Source organism: Ursus arctos, unplaced genomic scaffold (genome assembly GCF_023065955.2).
Source record: "Ursus arctos isolate Adak ecotype North America unplaced genomic scaffold, UrsArc2.0 scaffold_1, whole genome shotgun sequence".
Classification (NCBI taxonomy): domain Eukaryota; kingdom Metazoa; phylum Chordata; class Mammalia; order Carnivora; family Ursidae; genus Ursus; species Ursus arctos.
In genome coordinates this window covers 50,411,942-50,437,634 of record NW_026622763.1, presented here as the reverse complement: position 1 = coordinate 50,437,634, position 25,693 = coordinate 50,411,942, and the positions used below count along the sequence as shown (strand labels likewise).

Sequence of the window (25,693 nt, the reverse complement as noted above, 5' to 3'; positions counted from 1 at the left end):
AAACATTTTATGTTGTCAAATCAGAAAACCAAGAAGAAATGGATAAATTCCTGGAAATGCATAACCTACCAAAATTGAAGCAGGAAAAAATGGAAAATCTGAACAGACCGATTACCAGCAATGAAATAGAATCAGTAATCAAAACACTCCCAACAAACAAAAGTCCAGGACGAGAGGCTTCACAGTAATGGTACCAAAACATTTAGAGTTAAAAACTGTTCTTCTCAAACTATTCTAAAAAGCACAAGAAGAAGGAAAACTTCCAAATTCACTCTATGAAGCCAGCATTATTCTGATACCAAAACCAGATAAAGACATCACAAAAAAGAGAACTACAGGCCAATGTCTCTGATGAACATAGACGCAAAAATCCTTAATAAAATACTAGCAAACCGAATCCAACAATACATTAAAAAAGCTTTCACCACTATCAAGTGGAATTTATTCCCAGGATGCAAGAGTGGTTCAATATTTGTAAATCAATCAATGAGATACAACAAAAAGAGAAAGGATAAAAACTGTATGACCATTTTAATAGATGCAGAAAAAAACATCTGACAAAGTATAACATCCACTCATGATAAAAGCCCCCAACAAAGTAGATTTAGAGAGAACATACCTCAACATAATAAAGGCCATATATGAAAAACCACGGCAAACATCATCCTCAATGGGGAAAAACTGAGAGCTTTTCCCCTAAGGACAAGAACAAGACAAAAATGTCCACTCTCACCACTTTTATTCAACATAGTACTGGAAGTCCTAGCCACAGCAAGCAGACAACAAAAAGAAATAAAAGCATCCAAATCAGTAAGGAAGAAGTAAAACTTTTACTTGCAGATGCCACGATATTATAAATAAAAAACCTGCAAGCTTCCACCAAAAAAAAAACCCTGCTAGAACTGATAAATGAATTTAGTAAAGTCCCAGGATACAACACCAATGTGCAGAAATCTGTTGCACTTCTATACACTAAAAATGAGGCAGCAGAAAGAGAAATTAAGAAAACAATCCCATTTATGATTGCACCAAAAATAATAAGATACCAGGAATAAACCTAACCAAAGAGGTGAAAGACCTGTACTCTGAAAACTATAAAACACTGATGAAAGAAATTGAAGACAACACACAGAAATGGAAAGAAATTCCATGCTTACGGATTGAAAGAACAAATACTGTTAAAATGTCCATACTACCCAAAGCAATCTACACATTTAATGCAATCCCTATCAAAATATCGACAACACCTTTCACAGAACTAGAACAAACAATCCTAAAAGTTGTATGGAACCACAAAAGACCCCGAATAGCCAAAGCAATCTTGAAAAAGAAAAGCAAAGGTGGAGGTATCACAATTCCAGACTTCAAATTACATTACGAAGCTATAGAAATCAAAACAGTATGATACTGGCACAAAAATAGACACACAAATTAACAGAACAGAATAGAAAACCGGGGGGGCACCTGGGTGGCTCAGTCGTTGAGTGTCTGCCTTCAGCTCAGGGCGTGATCCTGGCGTTATGGGATTGAGCCCCGCATCAGGTTTCTCTGCTGGGAGCCTGCTTCTTCCTCTCCCACTCCCCCTGCTTGTATTCCCTCTCTTGCTGGCTGTCTCTCTCTGTCAAATAAATAAAATCTTTAAAAAAAAAAAAAAAGAATAGAAAACCAGGAACTAAACCCACAATTATATGGTCAACTAATCTTCAACAAAGCAGGAAAGAACATCCAATGGGAAAAAGACATTCTCTTCAACAAATGGCATTGGGAAAACTGGTCAGATCCATGCAAAAGAATGAAACTGGACCACTTTCTTACACCATACACAACAATAAACTCAAAATGGATTAAAGGCCTAAATATGAGGCCTGAAAGCATAAAAATCCTAGAAGAGAACACAGGCAATAATGTCTCTGACATCAGCCATAGCAACATTTTTCTAGATATGTCTCCTGAGGAAAGGGAAACAAAAGCAAAAATAAACTACTGGGACTACATTAAAATAAAAAGTTTCTGCACAGCAAAGGAAGCAATCAACAAAACTAAAAAGTAACCTACTGAATGGAAGGAGATATTTGCAAATGACAAATCTGATAAAGGGTTAGCATTCAAAATCTATAAAGAACTTATACAACTCAACACCCAGAACCCAAATAATCCAATTAAAAATGGGCAGGACATGAACAGACATTTTTCCCAAGAAGACATTCAGATGACCAAGAGATACATGAAAAGATGCTCAATATCACTCATCATCCTCTGATGATGCAAACTGCAGATCAAAACTACAATGAGATATCACCTCACACTTGTGGGAATGATAAAACAAAAAACACAAGCAACAGCAAGTGTATGGAGAGAAAGGAACCCTCTTACACTGAAGGTGGGAATGCAAACTGGTGCCACCACTGGAAAACAGTATGGAGGTTCCTCAGAAAGTTAAAAATAGAACTACCCTACCATCCAGTAATTTCACTACTGGGTATTTGCCCTCAAAACACAAAAACACGAATTCAAAGGGATACATGCCCCCCTATATTTACTACAGCATTATTTACAATAGCCAAATCATGGATGCAGCCCAAGTGTTCATTGATAGATAAATGGATAAAGAAGATGTGATATCTATCTACACACACACACACACACACACACAGTGGAATATTATGGATTAGAGAATACACTTGTCATGATAAAAAAAACAAAAATTGAAAGATTGTAACAATAAATACATGTGTACATTTTACCTAGATTCAATGATTCTTAACATTGTGCTATGTTTGCTTTATCTCTCTCTCTTGATAGATAAGGTGTAGATACAGCCTACATATATATTTCTCAAACATTTGAAAGTAAGTTGCAGACATCATAAAACTTCACCTCGAAATATTCGAGCATGGGTCTCCTAAGAGTAACATCATATCCTTCAATGTAACATCATATCCTTACCACATCTAAGAAAATTAACAATAATTCCATAATAAAATATTACATTTAAATTGAGACTTCCCAATTTGTCTTTAAAATGTTTTTGTAGCTGCATTTTTTTCCAGTCAGGATTCCATGAAAATTCATGTTTTGATTTTAGTTGTTAACCACCTTTCTTTTTTTTTTAATTCCAGTACAGATAATATACAGTGTTATATTAGTTTCAGGTGTATAATATAGTGATTCAACAACTCTGTACATCACCAACTGCTCATCACAAGTGCCCTCCTTAATCCCCCTCACCTATTTCACCCAACCCCCCACCCGCCTCCCCTCTGGTAACCATCAGTTTATTCTCTATAGTTAAGAGTTTGTTTCTTGGTTTGTGTCTAATCGTTCAAGTTTTCTATAGGTGTGAAAATTTTCAAAATAAAAAGTTGAGGGGTGCTGGGGTGGCTCAGTCAATTAAGGGTCCATCTCTTGATTTCAGCTCAGGTCATGATCTCATGGGTCATGAAATCGAGCCCTGGGTCAGGCTCCACACTCAGCAGGGAGTCTGCTTGAGATTCTCTCTCTCTCTCTCTCTCTCTCTCTCTGCCCCTCTTCCAATACTCTCTCACTCTCAAATAAAATATTTATTTATTTAAACAAATTTTTTTAATTTTAATTTGAAAAAAATAAAACAGGATGCATTCTGAAAACAGAAGAGCTTAAGCACAGGTATAACCTAAGATATGAAAATAAGCAATCTCATATTGTCTCAATATTTATCTGAAAATGAAGTCATGGATTACTTTTATAATTAAATGTCAAAAAACAAACAGAAAAGAAATAAAATGAGCAACTCCAAAGACTGAGGTTATGGCAAATAGGGTCTTTGGATGCTCTATGATTCATGAATGATTTAGATGTTCAGTCAAAGGAAATGTGGTTAAGTAAAATCTTTCCAATACTTGGCATCAATTTTTTTCTCCCTTGTTTAAAGCAACTTATAATATTAAAGGAAGTTTCAAAACTCTCTGTATATGCTTTATTCTAGGAGGAAAATATAGTAAATGTGTCTGATTTCTTTATATGATTACATGGCTAGCATTTGGGTTAAACTATAGAAAAAGGCAAGCACATTAGTATTTTCTTTATGCTAAAACTCTGAGGCTTCTAGACATGATGAAGTTAACAGAAACCAGGTTTACTCTCCTTCCTAAAACAACCAGAAAATTGTACAAAATATATGAAACAAGAGTTCTCAGTAATTGACAGCAGGTGTCATAGAAGAGTGATCTGAGTGAAGGAAAATAGATGGGTCCTATGTTTGCCTCAGTTTATAGCTGTGGGCTCTCTCCAGGTACCAGCATAGGCAGGGAGCATCCAGAGACCAGCGATCTGAGTTGAAATAAGACAGTCTGAAGTTCAGAGAGGCCAATATTATATTTTCAAGAGAGATCCACAAATCGTCAGAGGTGTCTTTGAATCTTTGGCTGGAATTAATCTGCATGAGTATGCAGAAACTATCTGAGGCTAGAGAAAGAATTGTTGGAATGAGCAGGTAGAACAATCACTGGATCTCACAAAGGGCTGAACAGAGCTCATGTTTTCTCCAGCCAATGTAGAAGGTCCTCTTAATACACAAAGCACTGGGAAGAGTCCTCATTAGGGCATTGCCTTAGTAGTCTCCCTACAATGTAAAGGGTGCTCTGGACCCTCTCAACAAAGCTTAAAAAGCAAGACTCAAAAAGAGAAACCTGCTTCCAAGAAACTCATCAACTGTGTCCCAGATCAAAATCCAAAAATATTTAAAGGAAAACAATAAAACCTGTATCAAAGAACATAAAATTTATAATGTCTAGGATTCAGTAATGCAAAGTAATACATTCAGGCATGCAAAGATGCAAAAATTATGACCCATACACTGGAGAAAACTTAATCAATAGAAACTGACCCAGAACAATAAAAATGATAGTACAGCAGTCAAGCATGTTAAAATTGCTATTATAAACGTCATATGCTCAAAAGTAAAATAGGAACATGATGAGGACAGAATAGATATAAAAATATTTAAATCAAACTTGTAGAGATAATAAAATATCTGAAATTTTATATACACACACACACACATATATATGGAGAGAGAGGGAGAGAGGAATGGAGGGAGGATGGGATTAACAGCAGATTATAACTACAAAGAAAAGATCAGAACTTGAAGACAGAACAATAGAAATTTCTAAAATGAAATATATAGAGAAAACAAACAAAAAAGGAACATCAGTGACCTTTGGGACAACATTGAGTGGTCTAACATACATGTAACTTGTAGCCCAGAAGAGAGGGAGCGCGGAGGTAAAAAAAAATTATTTGAAGACTTAATAACTGAACATTTTCCAAATCTGGTGTAAACTATAAACTCATAGATCCAAGAATCTCAATGAACAGAAGCAACATGAAGAATACCACGTCAAGGTATATCATAATCAAATTGCCAAAAATAATACAAAAGAAGAAAACATTAAAGTCTGAGAAAAAGACGTATACAGATGGACAAAAGTGTAACAGCACACATCGTGTCTGAAACTATGCAAACTATTTGACAATGATGCAACCTTTCAAAGTACAGATCTTCCTCAACTTACGATGGGGTTATATCCCAATAAATGCATCATAAGTTGAAATATGCATTTAATACACCTAACCTACCCAACATCATAGCTTAGCCTAGCCTACCTTAAACATGCTCAGAACCCTTATATTAGAGCAAAATCATGTAACAAGACCTATTTTATAATAAAGTATTGAATATCTCGTGTAATTTATTGAATACTGTACTAAAAGTGAAAAACGTAATGGCTCTAAGTGTATCAGTTGTTTGTCTTCATGATGGCATGGCTGGCAGGGAGTTGCCGCTGCCCAGCATCAGGAGAGTAATCATACCACACATCACTAGCCAAGGAAGAAATAAAAATTCAAAATTCAGTTTCTACTGAATGTGTATCATTTTCACATAATTGTAAAGTCAAAAGATTCTAAGTTGAACCATATAAGTCAGGGATTGTCCGTACTGAAAAATGCCTGGCAACCTACAAATCCCTAGCTCACACATCCTTTAAAAAAATGAAGATAAAATCAAGATCTTTTCAGACAAACAAAAGTATTCACTGTTCGCAGAACTGCATAATTAAAAAATACTATAGTAAGTTTTTCAGGTAAAAGGAAAATAATATCACGTGGAAATTCAGATCTACACAAAGCTATGGAGAACACCAGAAATGTGTTCCAAAAAAAGGTATTTTCCAATTTAAAAAAACTTTTTAAAAGACTGACCATTAAAAATAAAAATAATAACATATTATAGGGCTTATAATATATGTAGAAGTAAAATGTATGACTATAATACAAAGGATAAGAAGGAGGAAGTTAAAATGTACTGTTATAAAGTTCTTAGGATATATGTGAAGCTGTATAATATTAGACTGTGATACCACAAGTAGGGTAAAACTGTTTTGTTCTCCATAGAATCATCAGTAAATGTTTATGTATAATTTTTGCCTGTGATGTTTCAGGCTTCAGTGCCTTTGTACATATTGTTCCTATGCCAGGAATGCCTTCTCCACTTGTTTAGCAGATGAATTTCTGAGCTTCCCTCTTTCTTCAAGATTCTAAGACTCCATGTCTCCTCCCCTAAAAATCCTTCCTTTATCCCATTTCTTCTACTTCCATTCTCAATTAGTCACTTAATCCTCCCTCTTCCCAGAGAACCTCATAAATACTTCTGTTAGCACACATTTCATTTCATTATTAATTGTACTATATTCCTAATACGTACCTCTTAGTTCTCAAGGGTAAGGACCTATCTTTCTTATTTATCTCTAAATATCCCCAATAACTAGCATGGCGCCCAGTTATGTAGAAAGCATTCCTTAAAGCAGTCCTTGCAGAGTTTTATGCCAAAACTTCTTTTGTTCCTGCTTCTTTACCAGAACACTGTAAGTCACTTCCAGAATCCTCTCTCGCCTCTAATTTCGTGAATGTAGTAAGAGACATGAGTAGCTTGGTAAGCATCTATATAGGGGCAAGGATCTCTTCACTATTTTTTAATTTTTCAAGGCTATACACTATTTAGTAATTTTAATATTTTTAAGTTTCTTAAATTATAACGCACAAGTTAAACTCACTTCTGCCATTAACTCTAATGGGGCATGAGTATCCTTATTAGGGCTACTGTCTTCATCATTATCTTCATCATTGGTATCATCTTCACCATCATCATCTGTTGATTCAGACAACTTGTCATCAATATCCTGAAGGCAAGTTTCATTATTTTTCTCCTGCTCTGCAAGGAATGCGACTCTGCCCACTTGACCTAAAATAGAATATACATAATTTAATCAATTAATATTGAAAAGTTCAAAAATTAAAAATAGTTACTCCTAAGTTAAAATGTAACAAGTGTATATGTTTACTATATGCTTTCCTGGAGTTTATTTTTTTCATGATTAAATAACACCACAATGAAATTATGTGATTTCCATTTCCGAAAAAAGTAATAAAACTGCCAAGAGGAAAAAAACCCAAACCAATAACACTGAATTAATGTTAGGATTAATTGTTTGGTGCTTAAAATTTTAATATGTGGAAAACAATTTGTTTATAAAAAATATGATTTCAAGAAAAAAAGAAATTAATGCTATTCTATCTCAAGAAATACATTTCTTAAACTGTTCTTATAGGAATATAAATATGAAATAAAACCTGGAGAATAAAAGTAAGACTAGGGAGGCTGAACAGTAAATAATTCTTAGGCAGGTCAGGTCACTGTTTGGATACTTGAGAATAAAATTCTTTCTCTTTCTACACACACACACACACACCCCTTAGGAAGAGAGACATGTGAAGTATTCTAGATATAACCAGAGGTTACAGAACATTATTAATGATTTTTCTTAATGTCAAGACACCCAAGTTATGACCAAACACAGATGACTGAAAAATAGAAATAAGCACTAATAACTACCTGCTCAGTGCCCAGCACTATGAGGAGTCATAGGAAGACAAAAATGAACAGTTCTTGACTTCGGTTACTGATTTAGACTCTAATAGAGAGTCAGAAACATAACGGATAGCTGTAAACAGTATGGAAGTACGGTGGCAGATGTGTGCTAGGTAAGTGAGAGAACAAAGGAGGGCCCCATGCCGATCTGGAGAGTGGTCAGGAATAGTCCAGTCTGAGTGGATCAGTTTTTCCAAGGAGCGGGGACAGCATGAGCCAACACAGAAATAAGAATGTGTGTGGCACGACAAGGCACTTCGACGCTGCTTAGGGGCCAAGGTCGAGAGACTGCAATCATGACAGATGTGTCTGGAAGGGTAGGTAGATCATGGGGTCTTGTGGGCCAGGAGCCTTGGAGTTAGGACCATATCCTAAGAATAAAAGGGCCACTAATAAAGGATTTTGAAAGAAAAACATGTATGATCAATTCCGTATTTCTGAAGGAACACTTGGCTAAGAGGGTGGAAAGTATAGTTGAGGGGAGACCCCCCCCCCAAAAAAAAAGCAAAGAGAGAGGTTAGAGTCTCTTTAAAAAGTCCGGATGAGAGAGATGATTAGTGACAGGGTACTGGTAAAACAGGCATGGAGAGGAGGAACAGATTAGAGAAATATTTAAGAAGTAAAATCTCCATGATACAATCTATTAGAACATTTTCCAATAGTATAATTCTTTTACTATCTTCATTCATTTTGCTATATATGAGTATCACCTATACTATTTTACTCAATGTTTTTCCTTGAATCTATTTTTAACATATAAATTTTACCAGATCATGTCACCAGCCATGAAACTGATGCATATATGAATAAAAGTAACATATAATAATCCTACCAAACATTATATACCATTACTCTTCTGAACATTACATATATTAACTCATTTAATTCTCTCAACAACTCAGTGAGGTGTATACTATTGTCACCCTGTTCATAGATGAAACTGAGGGACAGAGAGGTTAAACCACTTACCTGACTTCACACCACTAATTAAGTGGCAGATCTGGGAGTCAGTTTGGCTTGAGTCGATATTCGTAACCATGTCTTACTTTTTCCTGACACACGTTGAAATATAGTACCATTAAACTAATTTTTTTTTAAAAAAGTTTACTGTGTGTTTCCTAAAATTCTGTCTGTGGGAAAGACTACTGAGGAGCTTGTCAACTGCTCTGGCTCTACTGGTATCTTTCACAGCTTCAAACTGCTTGCGTGACACCTCGCTTTCGTTAAAGGTTCTGAGTGTCGAAAGTCTTGTGACATGCCTTCTTTGATAGGGCCTTGGCCATTAGCTACTCCAAATCATGTAGAAACACTAGTTAGAAAGAAAATCAGGAAATCCAGGAGAGCTCGAGAGAGGACAATGTTAAGAAAATGCAGGAGAGAAAAAAAGAAAAAGTTGATGAAACTCCCCACTCTAAAGCAAACTCTTGACTAAACAAAAAAATGCTATCCTGGAAAGGGATACCAGTCCTTCCTAGAATGGCTGGGCTCTTCAGGCCATCTACCTGCTTCTGTTTCATTTACAGTCTCCATCAGCTCACAGCCACCCTGATCTTCCAGTGGGTACCCAGCCTGCTCAAGATTCATCACACTGATGCCATCAGGGGAAGGTCATAATAAGGAATTAAGGACTTCATGTGATGTCATAGGAACTGTCTCCTTCAATTCACAAACACTGAGCATCAAGAGAAACTTCCTGATCCCTAGAGCTACAATAGTCCTCTCCTAGGTGCCATTTATTTATATTACAGAACCTGCCACAACATGTCATTGTCTTATCTTTTATGGTTTATCCTTTATTTTTAATAGTTGACTATCTCATAAAGGCAAGCACTTTGCCTATTTGCCAACTAATGTATCCACAGTTTCTAAAACAGTCCTGGCACTCAATAAACCATTGTTGAATGAATGGAACTTAATGCTTTTATAGGTATTTTAATTCATTTTAAAATTTAATACGTCATTATCATTTTATATAATGTATACCATGGATGCCATACCTGACTGCATATCAGAATCATGTGGTACATGAATTTCAAAAATTACTGGTTCCTATGATCCGCTCCAGACCTACAGAGTTGTCAATATCCCAAAGGTCAAGGAGGAGGGCTCAATTAGAAGCTACATTTACATAAAACAAATGTTATCACCTGTGCTTTCCTTTAAGAAGGAAGATGACCGTAGCTTCGACTGTAGATTCATTTCTGTATCTTTATTTTCAATGCTCTTTGAAGATACTCTATTTTCAGTATTCTTTAAAGAAGCTATATTTTCAATATTTTTTGAAGACACTTCCTTCCTAAATGTTAAAGTAAATAGTGAAAAAATAGTTTCCTAGGTCACAGTTCTCCTTAAAGCTTCATATGCATTCATACATACACACTTAATATAAACACAAAATATACCAATAATAAACTGAATACCTAAAATGTAATATCTTTTTTGTGGAAAAGCATTAAAAATAATTTTTACTGATAATTAAAATTCTATTTCTACTTGGCATTTGTTGTTGTGTAACAATCCTTAAAATCTTTTCAGGGTTCTTTAACATAGAGCATACAAGCAATCAATTATATGAATGTCTTTGGCACATCATTGCAATATGTTGGAATAAAACTAGGAATACTAGCCTTGAGGTTTTTTCTAGATTTATAAACCAATTCTTACCATTGCTAATAGCAATGCTACACTTATGGAGAGAGCCCAACACTAATATCAAACCTTGGTCATAACATAAAGTAGCCTGCTTTTTCATTAAGTAGCTAAAATAAAAGTGGGTTAATTTTCTCTTTTAGCCTTTAAGGCTGAAACTTCATGTCACTAATAATGCATTAAGACAGAGGATTCTTGTATGGTGCACTCTGTCTACAAAGACAGGTCCTTATGCTGGTGGAAAAATAATCCCAAGTCTCTTTTCTGTGGCCTTAACATTCTTTTAATATATCTTCTTTACCAAATTAAAAAAAACTGAACTTCTACTTTGCATGTCAAGATATAAAAAGATGTGAAGTATTTTCTTTCCCCAGTTATGGTGGCATTTTTTTCCCATTGACATATGAATCCAGAACATGAGTACAGTTATGTCAGTGATCTTGTACAGTGATTTAGCAAACAGGCGGAATAGCTTGTTATATTCCTAATATTATGGGAGGGAACAGAATCTTCACTTCCTCAATATACGCTGCTAAAGCAAAACCCCTCTCTAGTAATGAAAAATGCAAAGTTGATTTACATTTGTTCTGCCTCTGCCCTCCTCGATTTTCTAATTGGGAAAAAAAAAAAGCATCCAAGATTAAACTCTACATCTAAAAAGTTGAGAAATCAGTTAAGTATTTAATTTCTAGTGAGATTCCTGTTGTCAAAGCTTGCTACAAATGATTACTAGAATTTATAGGCTTTAATACCTAATCTAAATAAAAGAATTGTACTGTCTTCCCCCCAACAAATTAGTGTTTTGTTGACTCTAAGATACCATGTATTTATTATAAGACATACTGTTGTTACTTAAGAAAGAAAAAGCACTGCCAAGTTTAAGTGTAAGATGCCATCAATTGTAAGAAATGTTAAAATATGAAGAAAATATGTGTGCTTTAGAATCTATGAGATATGGTACTTACATAGTCACTAATTATATCCCTTAGGGAATTTGTCTGGTATAGTTTGGGATATTTAAATAATTGGAAATTCCTCTAATAACCTTAATGACACAACACGGAGGAAGTCAATGCCCAATATTAAATGGGATATTACTATTTGGAAGCAGTGAACATGCCATAAAAATACATATGAGAATTGACAAAATCATCATTTTAACAGTAAAATATGAATTCCTTTTCTGCTCACTATCTGTAGTCTTTTTCATATAGTTTCAAAGAATCAAAGGCCCAAAGTTCAACTTCGTCTTCAACTATAATCTTTTGACTTCCATTTGAGAAAGTGACATTAATGCCTCTGACAATTAAAAAAAATAGATAGCTAGTATATTGTAAAATATTTGTTTTCCTTAATTCAAATACTTACAGTTGAGGAAAGATTCAGATTTTTACTTTATATAATATCCTTTGGAAATGGAAGATATTTTAGTTTCTACTTAGTTAGAGAGTCAGTCAAGTTAGACATCCTACTGAAACATACTTATGGTAGAACATAGGTAACCTAGATTTTAGGACTGTTCCTAAAAATGTGTTAAGAGCTTTTGGCATATTTATGAAATGGCCCCAAATTTCTATTGGAATTAATAATTTTTTCAGTAAGTTTAGATTTTAAACTTTGTTTTAAAAATCATTTAAACTTGTCAAACATAGGCTTAAAAACCAAAATTGATTAAAACTTACTTTTCTGAGAATGTCCCAGCTACATTTAGAGAGACTTGTGTTGGTAAGGTACAAAATTTGCTTGCCAATCTTGGTCTACGTCCAAAGAGGCATTTACTTAAAGTATAAAAATAGAAATTAAAAAAAACCTGTCATTCATCTTCGAAGAGATAAAACATATGATCATGGAAAACCTATAAATTCAATTTTTTTCAACTGAATGCTGTGGATTTACTTTGGCCATTCCCCCCCCATCTTTAACGATTCTTGAAAGCTTGACTCCAAACCCAACAGATCAAAGGTCCAAGATCTATAAAACTTCATCTAGCATTAAAGATATATTTTACTTTTATTGCTGAAAATTGTTAATTAAGTGCAATTTGTTGGGTAGACAAAATCTTTCACACATGGGATCCACGGGGAAAAGAGGAAATAATAAATGTGGGTTTCACATGCACAAAAATTTGAAACTCTTTGTTTATGAGTCCATACATTCCTTATGCCTCAGACTAGAATAAAGAAGCAATGAGAAGATTAAGGCAAAAGCACTCCCACTGCTTCACTTAACAAAGGAGGAAAGGGGAGTGGGGGGTGGAGGGGACAGAGGAGGACGCGCCACCAGTAGGGAGGTAGAGAGTGGAATGAAAGCTATTCTGAGAAAATTCATCAACTTTCCAGGTCACACCGCTCCTCAAGCAAAGGTCCTCTGTGATTTTCTATTTTCCTACTTGATCATTTTTTTTTCCAGGACTGGCCCTGGTTACCTTGAACTCTGGGTAAGGCACCTAGGCGACAAAGTCGCACACATGTGAAGCTTATTGGCTACACTAACCATTCCTCCTCCTCCCTCACACCAAACAACAATCAAACCAAACCCAAACTCTTCTTTGCAAGTGAACTGAAGAGAACATGATGTCTTGTCCTTGCAAAAATTAGTTTGATAAGCAGATGCAATTATTAATGAGATGAAGAGAACAAGTAATCACTCTGCTTTCCTATTTTGGCCCAGGCTGCATTTGGTTTATCCCTGGGGTTTAACTCAGGATGTGGATTACCCCCTTGCTTCAGTTCCAGCACTGCTTATCACAATCTATGAACATCGGTATTCACAGACACAATAGTAATTTATTTTCATTAATGATCTATTATTATTATTGAAAGTTATATCATACTTCCTTCAAAGACTACTAAAATTTTCTTATATTTTTAAAATTTAAATATATTTCAACCATGTAATTGGATATAGATACATATTTACACATAGATTAATATACTTGGGGGGCATCTATTTTTTCTGATTATCTATAACAATCTGAAATAAACATAGATTCTCTTTGATCTGTTACACATTCTTTCTCTTTAATACAAAAATATGTATTTAATATATAATTTACAACAAAAGCCAAGGTGGATTCTAATTTTAATTTTTAGCTTTGACAGTACGAAAATTAAAATATATACTGCATAAGGTGAAAAATTTCCCAGCCAATTTTATTCAGAATAAGCCAAAATAACAGCAGTTTTGCACCATTCTACCAATCTGTCAATAATGGATCTCCATGAATGTGTTTTATGACCAACTTTCAAAGTATAATTTTTCATGGAATTAATAATAGAATTTTTTTCTCAGGAGGTAGGAGATGATCATATCAGGAAGGGTTTTGATGAATTATTAGAATCAGTGCCTTGAACAAATCAGGGACTTCATATTTAGCTACTGTACTGAAAGTGGACCATGATTCTTTTTAACACTAGTCCCTTCAGCTAATTGGGGTGATCAGTTTCCCTTATTTAGTAGTAATGATCCATCTCATAGTAAATAAAGAATCTTTAATTGTAAAGCAAATATTCATTTAAAGGGATATTCTGAAAGAAATGAGCAAGTATCAAAACGAAATAGGAATGAGCAATGAAAGTTATATAAGTAAAATACAGACTACTTGGTATTTAAGCATTTAAAAAAGTAGAAATGACTATTATCTATACCTCTAAATTTTTATCAAAATTCATTTTTCATTTTAAATGTTCTTTTATCTAAGTAACAATTGCTTTGACTGAAGCAAAAGCTAAAGTGCTAATCCAGGCATTTCTGGCCTTTCAAGTTTAATTGGCTGACAAATGATAGCATTATCTAGTTCTAATTGCTTAAAAGGCATGTGACAGATCAGCTGCACAACCAGAGATGTCTTCTTACTCTGACTTTGCTTCATTTGGTTCACTCATCACTTTTTCTGAAAGAGAAGAAAAAAAACCAACTCAGTATTTTATCTGCAGTGATGTTCCTAACAGAAATTCCTGATTGGCAAATACACTTCAGCATTTTTTGAATGACAAGCAATATAATAAAGGATTTAACTACTAAGACTTCAACCACATTCAATCACTCCAGTAGACTATCTTCTTATTTAGAACAAAATGGTAACAAAACATTCTTTTTAAGTAATGAATCATTTACCCTTTGGGTCAAACACTAGCAATCTGCCATTCTGTTTATATTTTGGTACCTAAAATAGAAGCAAAAATAAAAACTAGCATTATCATTATTATTTTAGTTTGAGGCATTTGAAATAATTTATGCATAGCCTTTATATAAACATTTCTACTATCTAGCTAAAATATAATTTCATACTAAAGCCAATTATTCAGAAACTATGTAAATTGGTAATAAAAGAGATCTAAAGTATCCTAAAAATAATTTATATGGTCTAATCTTTACAGCATCTGTCTTGTCTAGATAATTCTTGCAAAAAACAAAATACTGACTTCCTAAGTCTTTAAATACTGTATAAATTTAGACTATAAATAAAACAATGCAGAACTCTGTCAGAAGGATATTAAATATCTTGGCTTTTTTATTTAGTAGTGTCACTTCCATCCTAACTGAAAAACCTCATTCTTTTGGATTATGAAATTGGGTTAAAAAAAAGTGTCTAGAGAAAGTAGCCCTTCCCCTTCTCCCCATTTCACCTTGGAGCTTATGTAAAAAGAGCTATAGGAATAATTCTGCATGTTAGAGAAGTGATGTATTAAATAAGCCTCTAATTCACTGCTTCTGTTTTCGTTTTATGTAACTTGGACTCCAGATCCAAACACAATCAACAGCAGGTTAAGGGCTCCCCTTTCCTACTGAGCTGACCCTAGAAGTCATAAATTCAGCTTGGTTCATCCTTCCAACCACTTTTCTCCCCTACTTTAACAAAATAAAACAACATAAACCAAACTGTCTGCCACACTCCAGTTCATCTGTGTTATGAAAAACAGTATTTAAGCCAGAACAAGAATTTTTTCCATGATATTTCAAGATAAGAGTATTTTAAATAAAATATTATTTCAATAAATACATTTAGAAATTAACCTTTGATTTCATCCAAAGTTACATTTTAAAATACAATTCTCACCTTATAAGTTCCCCTATGTATTTATTAATACTTACAAATTATAATGCTTTCTTTGTGAATGTTTACCTTTCTAAGGTTACCCTAAATAGATTTTCCCGTAAATTAGCCCTCTACATATTAATTTTAATTGTCAAGACAAAAATCAACTTTTAACGGTTTTTTAAGTATGAGAGAGGCCACATTTAAAATTTTCATAAGTAACAATTTACTTGCCCTCTCCTTCCCCAACACTTGCTGTCCCCACATCCCAAGCAAGACTTCAAAAATTAGTAGGAGTAGTACATACCAGGGATTTCTGGAATACAAAATTCAGGGCCAAAACTGTGGACAATAAAAGAGAAGCTTCTATTTTGTATTAAGTTTTTCTCTTTTTAAATCTGTCTCCCTCCTACTGATTTGCACTCTGGAACAAAGCATTGGTACATAAACTTTTGCCTCAGGCTTTGTTTTCTGGGAAATCCTGAACAAGCCAGACATTATATATGTCATTAATCTGATTACTCCTCTGAGAAATTCAGAGAGCTAAAGTCCATCAAAAAAGCAAGGCACCTTTTTGGGAAAGAGTGGCAGAAGACCAGGGGCGCCTGGGTGGCTCAGTGGGAAAAGCATCTGACTCCTGATTTCGGCTCGGGTCATGATCTCAGGGTCGCCTGAAGAGCCCAGTGGCATCCAGCTCAGGACTCAGCATGATGTCTGCTTGATATTCTCTCTCCCTCTCCCTCTGCTCTGCCCCCGCTCCTGCCCCCAGGCTCACTCGAGCGCTCTTTCAGTCTAAATAAAGACATACGTAAAATCTTAAAAAAAAAAAAAAAAAGTTGCAGAAGACCAAACTCTAGGATAATGTCCTACTTCTCCAGGGCAGTAGAGCTCAAAAGCTGAAGCAACACAATAATGAACCAAATGAGACCCTAACAAGGGAAATCCAAGATGACCTGTCCTGAGAGGTGCTTTCCACAGATTTCCACAATCCTGTGGCTACTCATATGTGTGAGTAGACATCCCCTTTATATTTATATTCTCTCCTTTCTAGCTCTAGGATCTTGATGAATTGCTACATTCTACCCTTTACCTGGATGAAACATCAGTGCATACAATTCTCCCATTTTCACCTGGTAAAAGAAAAACCTAGGATGGGCAGATCCCAGCCCTTGATGGAAATCCAGGCTCTGCTGGGTCTGGATTTATCATTACCTAGGAAATGTCCATTTAATCTCCTTTCATAAAATTGAATTCTCTGGGGTGAGGGGCACTACAGAGTGATACTCAAGAGTTGGGGCTCTTTAGTGCAAGAGACTAGATTCACAGCCCAGTTCTACCACTTCCCATGTAAGCTTCTGTAGGTTACATAACTTCTTTAGGTTTCAGTTCCTGCATCTGTAAAACAGGAACCACAATAGCACCAACTTCACTGGATCAGTGTAAGGATTAAATAGGATGACCTGGTAAAGTGTTTAGCCCAGCACCTGGCACACAGGAGGGATGCTGTAGAAACAACGTGATGTTTTATCTAAAGGAAAAACTGGGACGATATCCAATGGGGCTGGTTAAGATTGCTAAGGGAAATAAAAAGGTTTTATTGTGATTGAGACAAGCAGACTAGCTCTGAAGACTTTTAATTAATTAATTAAAAAATCACATAAGCTCCAAAGTAATGATACTTGCTTAAAAAGATCACTGACTCCAGGGAAAAAACAGAGTAACTGAGAACACAGGTAGAGTTAAAGCAGTGACTGATAAGCTGAGCAGAATGAGGTCCAGCCATTATATAAGTAATATGTATTTTTTTTTATTTTAATGTTTTTCTATCATGTTAGTCACCATACAGTACATCCCCGGTTTCCGATGTAAAGTTCGATGATTCATTAGCCATGTATAACACCCAGTGCACCATGCAATACGTGCCCTCCTTACTAACCATCACCAGTCTATCCCATTCCCCCACTCCCCCTCCCCTCTGAGGCCCTCAGTTTGTTTCTCATAGTCCATAGTCTCTCATGCTTCATTCCCCCTTCTGATTACCCCCCCCTTCTTTATCCCTTTCTTCCCCTACCGATCTTCCTAGTTCTTATGTTCCATAGATGAGACAAATCATATAATTGTCTTTCTCTGCTTGACTTATTTCACTTAGCATTATTTCCTCCAGTGCCATCCATGTTGCAGCAAATGTTGAGAATTCGTTCTTTCTGATAGCTGAGTAATATTCCATTGTATATATGGACCACAACTTTTTTTTTTTTAAGATTTTATTTATTTATTTGACAGAGATAGAGACAGCCAGCGAGAGAGGGAACACAAGCAGGGGGAGTGGGAGAGGAAGAAGCAGGCTCATAGCGGAAGAGCCTGATGTGGGGCTCGATCCCATAACACCGGGATTACACCCTGAGCCGAAGGCAGACGCTTAACCACTGTGCCACCCAGGCACCCCCAGACCACAACTTCTTAATCCAGTCATCTGTTGAAGGGCATCTCAGTTCCTTCCACGCTTTGGCTATTGTGGACAATGCTGCTATGAACATTGGGGTGCATATGGCCCTTCTCATCACTATGTCTGTATCTTTCGGGTAAATACCCAGTAGTGCAATGGCTGGATCATAGGGTAGCTCAATTTTTAACTTTTTAAGGGACCTCCACACTGTTTTCCAGAGTGGCTGTACCAACTTGCATTCCCACCAACAATGTAGGAGGGATCCCCTTTCTCCACATCCTCTCCAACAATTGTTGTTTCTTGCCTTGTCAATTTTTGCCATTCTAACTGGCGTAAGGTGGTATCTTGGTGTGGTTTTGATTTGAATTTCCCTGATGACTAATGATTTTGAACATTTTTTCACGTGTCTGTTAGCCATTTGTATGTCTTCCTTGGAAAAGTGTCTGTTCATATCTTCTGTCCATTTTTTGATTTGTTTATTTATTTCTCGCATATTGAGTTTGAGAAGTTCTTTGTAGATCTTGGATACCAGTCTTTTTTTTTTTTTAAGATTTTATTTATTTATTCGACAGAGATAGAGACAGCCAGCGAGAGAGGGAACACAAGCAGGGGGAGTGGGAGAGGAAGAAGCAGGCTCATAGTGGAAGAGCCTGATGCGGGGCTCGATCCCAGAACGCCAGGATCACGCCCTGAGCCGAAGGCAGACGCTTAACCGCTGTGCCACCCAGGCACCCCTGGATACCAGTCTTTTATCTGTAGTGTCATTTGCAAATATAAAAAAACTCCCATTCCGTGGGCTGCCTCTTAGTTTTTTTGACTGTTTCCTTGGCTGTGCAGAAGCTTTTTATCTTGGTGAAGTCCCACAAGTTCATTTTATCTTTTGTTTCTCTTGCCTTTGGAGATGTGTCATGAAAAAGGTTGCTTTGGCCGATGTCGTAGAGGTTGCTGCCTATGTTCTCCTCTAGGATTTTGATGGATTCCTGTCTCACATCGAGGTCTTTCATCCATTTGGAGTTTATTTTTGTGTATGGTGTGAGAGAGTGGTCAAGTTTCATTCTTTTGCATGTAGCTGTCCAATTTTCCCAGCACCATTTATTGAAGAGACTGTCTTTTTCCCACCGGATGTTTTTTCCTGCTTTATCGAAGATTAGTTGCCCAAAGAGCCGAGAGTCCATTTCTGGGTTCTCTATTCTGTTCCATTGGTCTATGTGTCTGTTTTTGTGCCAGTACCATGCTGTCTTTGTGATCACAGCTTTGTAATACAGCTCGAAATCCGGCATTGTGATGCCCCCAGCTTCGTTTTTCCTTTTCAACAGTTCCTTGGAGATTCGGGGCCTTTTCTGGTTCCATACAAATTTAAGGACTATTTGTTCCAGTTCCTTGAAAAATGTCATCGGTATTTTGATTGGGATAGCATTGAAAGTGTAGATTGCTCTGGGTAGCATGGACATTTTAACTATGTTAATTCTTCCAATCCATGAGCATGGAATATTTTTCCATCTTTTTGTGTCTTCCTCAATGTCTTTCAAGAGTGATTTATAGTTTCTAGAATATAGATCCTTTACGTCTCTGGTTAAGTTAATTCCAAGGTAACGTATGGTTTTTGGTGCTATTGTAAATGGGATGGATTCCCTAATTTCTCTTTCTTCAGTCTCATCATTCGTGTATAGAAATGCAACTGATTTCTGAGCATTGATTTTGTATCCCGCCACATTACTGAATTGCTCTATAACTTCTAATAGTTTGGGAGTGGATTCTTTTGGGTTTTCCATATAGAGTATCATGTCATCCGCAAAGAGAGACATTTTGACTTCTTCTTTGCCGATTTGGATACCTTTTATCCCTTTTTGTTGTCTGATTGCTGTTGTAAGGACTTCTAGTACTATGTTGAATAATAGTGGCGAGAGTGGGCATCCTTGTCGTGTTCCTGATCTTAAGTAATATGTGTTTTTCAAATAACTATCAGTATGCAAAAATATCTCTGAAAGGAAATGCTTTCAGAAAAGAAACATAATAATGGTTGACTCTGAGTAGGAAAAAGGGATGGCTACAGGACTGGGGTAGGAGGGACATTTTTATTTTATGTCCATTTGTATCTCTTGACCTTTGAAAAAAAATAAATGTATTATCTAGTAAAAAAAAAAAAAAACAAATACCACTTAAAATTTGCAACACTATTTTTATCTATATGTTTATCTATCTCTTACAGGCATGTAAGCTGTATGTTGGTCTTGTGGTTTAATTCTCTTTACTTCAATTCTCTTCTCCACCCAGTGGTTCCTATTCAAATTGGGGTCATGGTATTCAGAAAGAATGGTATTGAGGTGCACACCTTGTATATTCATTACTATTGTATATGGTTAATGTTAACATCACAACAGTCATTTAATCACTGTTTGAGTTTCTACGAAGTATACCCACTGGATTTTGAACATGGGCAGACTCTTCTGGTGTATTTCAACAGTCCCAATGGTAATGGGAACAACACAGTTATGATAGTTCCCGACTTCCATGTCTATTTCATGTTCCGATATTCAATGTCTATTTACAACAAATATCTGATGAGCACCTACCATGTACCTTAGCACAGATATGTCTGTGAAAAGCTCTGGGGATACAAGAGAAGCTCAGAATTTTATAGGGGAAACAAGTATTAACTTCCCATATACAGGACAGACCACGCTTCAAAGCACTGTACTATATACTCCTTCTAATATAATTTTCCATACTGCCCAAACAGGGTCAATCAAATCCCTTCTTTTGAGCTCATGGACTGGGGGTACCCAAGGACAGTCAGCAGGCAGTGAAGACAGAATTGGAAAGACAAAGGAAGAGAGTCAACAGAGTTGCCCCTGAACAACTTTCCAGTTCCAGAATCCAGTTCTGAGGACTGTCCTCCAGGTTTGCTATATTCCCCCAGGTATGATTTCTACAAGTACCCCTAGAATATGGTATTATTCTACCTGATATGAGAAGCAAGAGTCACGTTTCACAGTGAAGGTGACATTTATTTAGCCAAGTAGGCAGTCAAAAGAAGGAGAAGAACAACAGTGTCTTAGAAAATGGCAATAGATGGAGTTGGATATATATGTGGGAGCAAACTTGAAAAGTCATTAATTACCATGTACAAAGGATGTGGAATTTTAACCACTAGTCAATGGAAAGCAAACCAAGGCTCTGAAGAATAATCATATTAGATCTATCTTAGAAAAGAAATTCTGTGGAGGGTAAACCTGAGAAAGAATGGGAGGTGGGGAAACCAGTTTCAAGGCCATTATAATAGTCCAGATCGGGGCTGGCAAACTAAAGCCCAAGAGCCAAATATGACTCACTGCCTACTTTTTCTTTTTTTTTTTTTAAGATTTTATTTATGTATTTGACAGAGAGAGAGAGAGCACAAGCAGACAGAGCGGCAAGCAGAGGGAGGAGAAGCAGGCTCCCCGCTGAGCAGAGAGCCCGATGCGGGGCTCGATCCCAGGACCCTGGGATCATGACCTGAGTGGAAGGCTGATGCTTAACCGACTGAGCCACCCAGGTGTCCCTCGTTGCCTACTTTTATAAATGAAATTTTATGAGAATACAGACATGCTCATTTGTATGTACATTGTCAATGGCAGCTTTCAGGCTATGATGGCAGAGATGAATGGTTACGACAAAGACTGTATGACCTACAAAGCCTAAAATACATATTATCTGGCCCTTTACAGAAAAATTTGCCAAACTCTAGTCTGGGGAAAAAAGATGATGTACAAAGCCAGGAAGGTACACTTGGAACCAAAAGAGAGGTAAAACTTAGGATCACTAGACATAGAAGTGAGGGAGAAGAAAAGAAGTTGATGGTTCTAGTGTGGATGATTAGGATGAGGGTACCAGGGGAGGAACATTCTTGGGGGGTGGATAATGAGTTTGTTTTAGGGAAATTCTGATTCGGAGATGTCTGTAGGTCCTCTGAAATCAAGTGGTGTTCAATTCTATTACAGAGAGTTAGAACTCAAGAGAAAAGATGACGTGTGGGATAGCTGTGAAAAAGTGGGAAAGGACAGCATGGCCCACGTAGAACAAGACAAGGCCCAGGAGAGAATCCTGGGTGTAATACCAACATTTACGGAGCAGGTGGAGCAAAAGAATCAGTCAAGGAAACACCCATGAGCATTATGTAGACAGATAACTACAGAGTGGTGGAATGATTATATCACCAGGATAGAAGTTTCTGGAGAGCACAAACTGGTTCTTATTCATGAGTGTGGGTCCCATACCATTTTAAAGGCACTCAGATATTGACTGAATGGATAAAACCACTGGAATGATATAAGTAACTTAATTGTCTTAGAATGCTCTTATAATGAAAAAGAAAGGCCCATAGAATTCGGAGGGATGATTCTGAGGAAAAGAGTTGGGAAAAGGCAGGTGCAGATTTATTTTTATTAAGAAAAAAATACTGAATGACTAATATAGAAAGATGGGTAGTATTAATCAGAAGATAAATGTATATCGTTAAATAAATATTTAAAATGTACGTGACAAAGTGATTTATAAAGGCGTAATTATGTGATACTATGTGTTTGAAAATATTCTGTTTATCTTGTAAATTAAAATGTACTTTGGGGGTCAGGGTGGGGGTCATTATGGCCTCATTCTTTTTTTTTTTTTAGATTTTAATTATTTGAGACAAAGCAAGAGAGGGAGCACAAGCGGGGGTGGGGTGCAAAGGGGCAGAGGGAGAGGGAGAAGCAGACTCCCCTCTGAGCAGGAAGCCCAATGTGGGGCTCGATCCCAGGACCCCGGGATCATGACGTAGGAGGAAGGCACACGCTTAACTGAGCCACCCAGGTGCCCCAATTATGGGCTCATTTCTAAAAGAAAGGGCTTAGTTCTTGCCTTTTTAGCTATATTAGTCTGGACTTTTGGTTATAAGTTACAGAAACCGTACTCAAGTTAGCTTAGGTAAAAGAAGAAAAGGGTTGGCTCATAAAATCCAAGAGTTAAATACCCAAGTTGTGTGGAAGTCAGAATAGTGGATACAGCTGTGTTCAAGGAGGGGCATGGGGGTTTCCCTTGTTCATCTCGGCTTCTCCCTGCAGGTGGGTCTCATTCTTCTCATTGCGGACAGATTTTCTACACATGGTACAAAACATGAGTTTTATGTGATATAGTTATAGCCTTTTGGAAAAAGTGACTCTCTCAACAAAAACCCCAAAGGCCCAATTAGTGCAGCTAGTTTTTTTGGCTACGAAGAACAGAAAAACTCAGGTATCACATAAATTGGTGCTCAATAAATATTTGTTGAATAGGAAGGAAGAAATCAAGAAAGCAAAAGAAAGTATTAAAGTAGACCTTTGCTATCCAATATGGTAGCCACTACACACATGTGGCTGTCGAACACCTGATATGTGACTGGTTCAATTTAAGATATGCGCACCAGATTATAAGGACATAGTACTAAAAAAAGAGCATAAAATATCTCATTCCTTTACTCCTCTAGGTAAATGTTCACTAACCAGCCGCCATTAGGGCCAAATAGGATTTATTTGGATTCTATAGGTTTCGAAAAACCTTTCATAAAACGAGTTACCAGCATTCAAAATTCAGATTTCACAAAATTCTCATTTGAGGTTTCTCTTGTAATATTGGAAGATATATACATGTTCCTCCATCCCATTTGTGCAATTATTTTATCCTTTGGGGCTATTTGTTTTTAAAAGCCACCTAGTATTCTAATAAGCAAAGAATGAATTAACAGTCACTTTCCTCAACAGAAAATGAGGACAAAAATACTACCTACTTCACAGAGTTATTGCGAAGTTAATATAAATAGCTAATAATGAATAACAGCACCTATATCCTACTACAATTATAATTACTACAACTCCTCCTCCTCCTATACATTATTACCTACCACCTAGCAAGGACAGTGCTGAAGGTGAACTCTAAGAAAGCCAGTTTTAAGTGCACACTTGAGACTGGATGGAGCAAATAAGAGGGAGAAAACACTCAACATTTCGCTTAAACGGTGTTGGTGAGGGGTGGGATAGGAAGCTCTGGAATTCTGGAGTAGTGAAGTGGAATCCCTACAAAGGTGTTGGAATTCACCTCTGGAAAAAACTTTGTTTTCCTGAGATAGATAGCTAGATAGATAAATACATAAATCCAATCAATAAATCAATCAGGTGGATTTGGGGATCACTGAATTTGATTTATGGAGAATGAAACAAATCAAAAGACATTTTCAGTGTCTTTTTCAGGTTTATTTTTAAAAAGTCACTTCCAGGGGTCTCTTGGGGTAAGAACAAATTGGCCCAATTCACTTATGCCCTCTGGGAAGTCAAACGATAAATTTATAATTACGCCCTGTGTTAATTTAAACGCCACAGCAGCGCAGTGCAGACTAGTTTGAGTAATCAAAGGCCACACATCTTGATTTAGGAAATCTCAAGTCAATCTCGTCACCTCACAAAAGGCTGAAGACCAGACCTTAGAAATAATCCGCCGTTAGCCCCTCATTTTACATAAGATGAAAACATGGCCCGAGGAGGTTCAATGATTTGTCCAAATTCCACACAAATTTTTTTATGGTCGAGCAAGTTATGTCTAGCAAGTAATGACATCTTAAGTACAGTCTGTGAATGCTGGCTCCTTCTGGTCATTAAGCTGTTTCCCCAAAAAAGTAAGAGAAAAAAAGTTTTTTTTTAAAAAGGAGGTGGGGGCAAGCATGGAGTGAAGTAGCTGGAAGTTCTGAGATGCAACAAGGCTATTTTCACTGTTTGCGGCGGGGGGGGGGGGGGGTTGGCGCATGCGAATCGGAGGTCACAGAATGGTGGTGTAGACCTCCTGTCGGAACTGCCCAATTACCACTCACACCCATGTAGACACAAACACTATATCCCTTCGGGAGTGCCTGACTACAGCCAAAGGAGGAAGCCAAGTCCGAGGTGCACCAGCAGCCGCGTGGAGCCTACCTTCTCGCGCGCCGCCTCGACAGCCACGGAGCTCCGGAGCCCGAACCTGGAGAGGGCAGAGAAGTTTGCGTGTTCAGGCGCGGGGCCTGGGGGAGTCGGAGGCCAGGGCTGGCTCTGTCCGCACGCAAGGGAGGGGAGAGAGCGACCCGCAGTCGCTGCAGTGCCTCTTACCCGCTCGTGGTCCTCTCACACCGCCGGTCCGGAGGGTAGACACCGAAGCCCAGCCCAGCTCGCGGTTCGCGCGGAGTTGGGAGCTGGGAACCAGAGACACAGCGTCGCCATGGAGATGAGACAGCTAGCGGCTGGAGCCGGGGGAGCAGCGGCGTGCAGAGGCGGAAGGAGCGCTCGGGCGGGAGCGGGGCAAGCTGGGAGAATAGCTGAGGGGCGGGGAGGAGGCGGGACGCGCCCGGGTAGCATGGGAGGGCGCGAGACGCGAGTAGCCGGACGGGACGAGCCTCCGGCTGGCCCGCGAGGCAAGCCTGAGGAGGCGGTGCAAGTCCAGGAAGCTGCGGAGGGGGCGGGGCGGGCCGAGCCTGGGGCGGGGCTGAGGGGCGGGACGGGGGAGGGGCAGGGGCGGAGCAAGCCCGGGGAATCACAAAGGGGGCGGGTCGAGAAACCTGGGTTCGGGAGAGCCCAGC

General features: G+C 37.5%; 1 protein-coding gene across 2 annotated transcripts in view; it reads right to left on the bottom strand.

Annotated features, from left to right (window-relative positions):
* The window catches only part of ERICH2 (glutamate rich 2), a 38,896-nt gene extending 13,627 nt beyond the window's left edge, over nt 1-25,269 (bottom strand). The window contains exons 1-8 of one of the 2 annotated variants that reach the window (XM_057318511.1): nt 25,227-25,246; nt 25,056-25,101; nt 23,090-23,214; nt 14,732-14,780; nt 14,471-14,507; nt 12,298-12,393; nt 10,114-10,262; nt 7,092-7,279 (exon numbers count right to left, since the gene is read on the bottom strand). In XM_057318511.1, the coding sequence (XP_057174494.1) occupies nt 7,092-7,279; nt 10,114-10,262; nt 12,298-12,393; nt 14,471-14,507; nt 14,732-14,780; nt 23,090-23,143 (573 nt within the window). In that variant the 5' untranslated portion in view covers nt 23,144-23,214; nt 25,056-25,101; nt 25,227-25,246. Of the gene's footprint in view, nt 1-7,091; nt 7,280-10,113; nt 10,263-12,297; nt 12,394-14,470; nt 14,508-14,731; nt 14,781-23,089; nt 23,215-25,055; nt 25,102-25,226 lie in introns of both variants that reach the window. The other variant, XM_044381491.3, reaches the window with a different exon arrangement.
* Between the last annotated feature and the right edge of the window lie 424 nt (nt 25,270-25,693).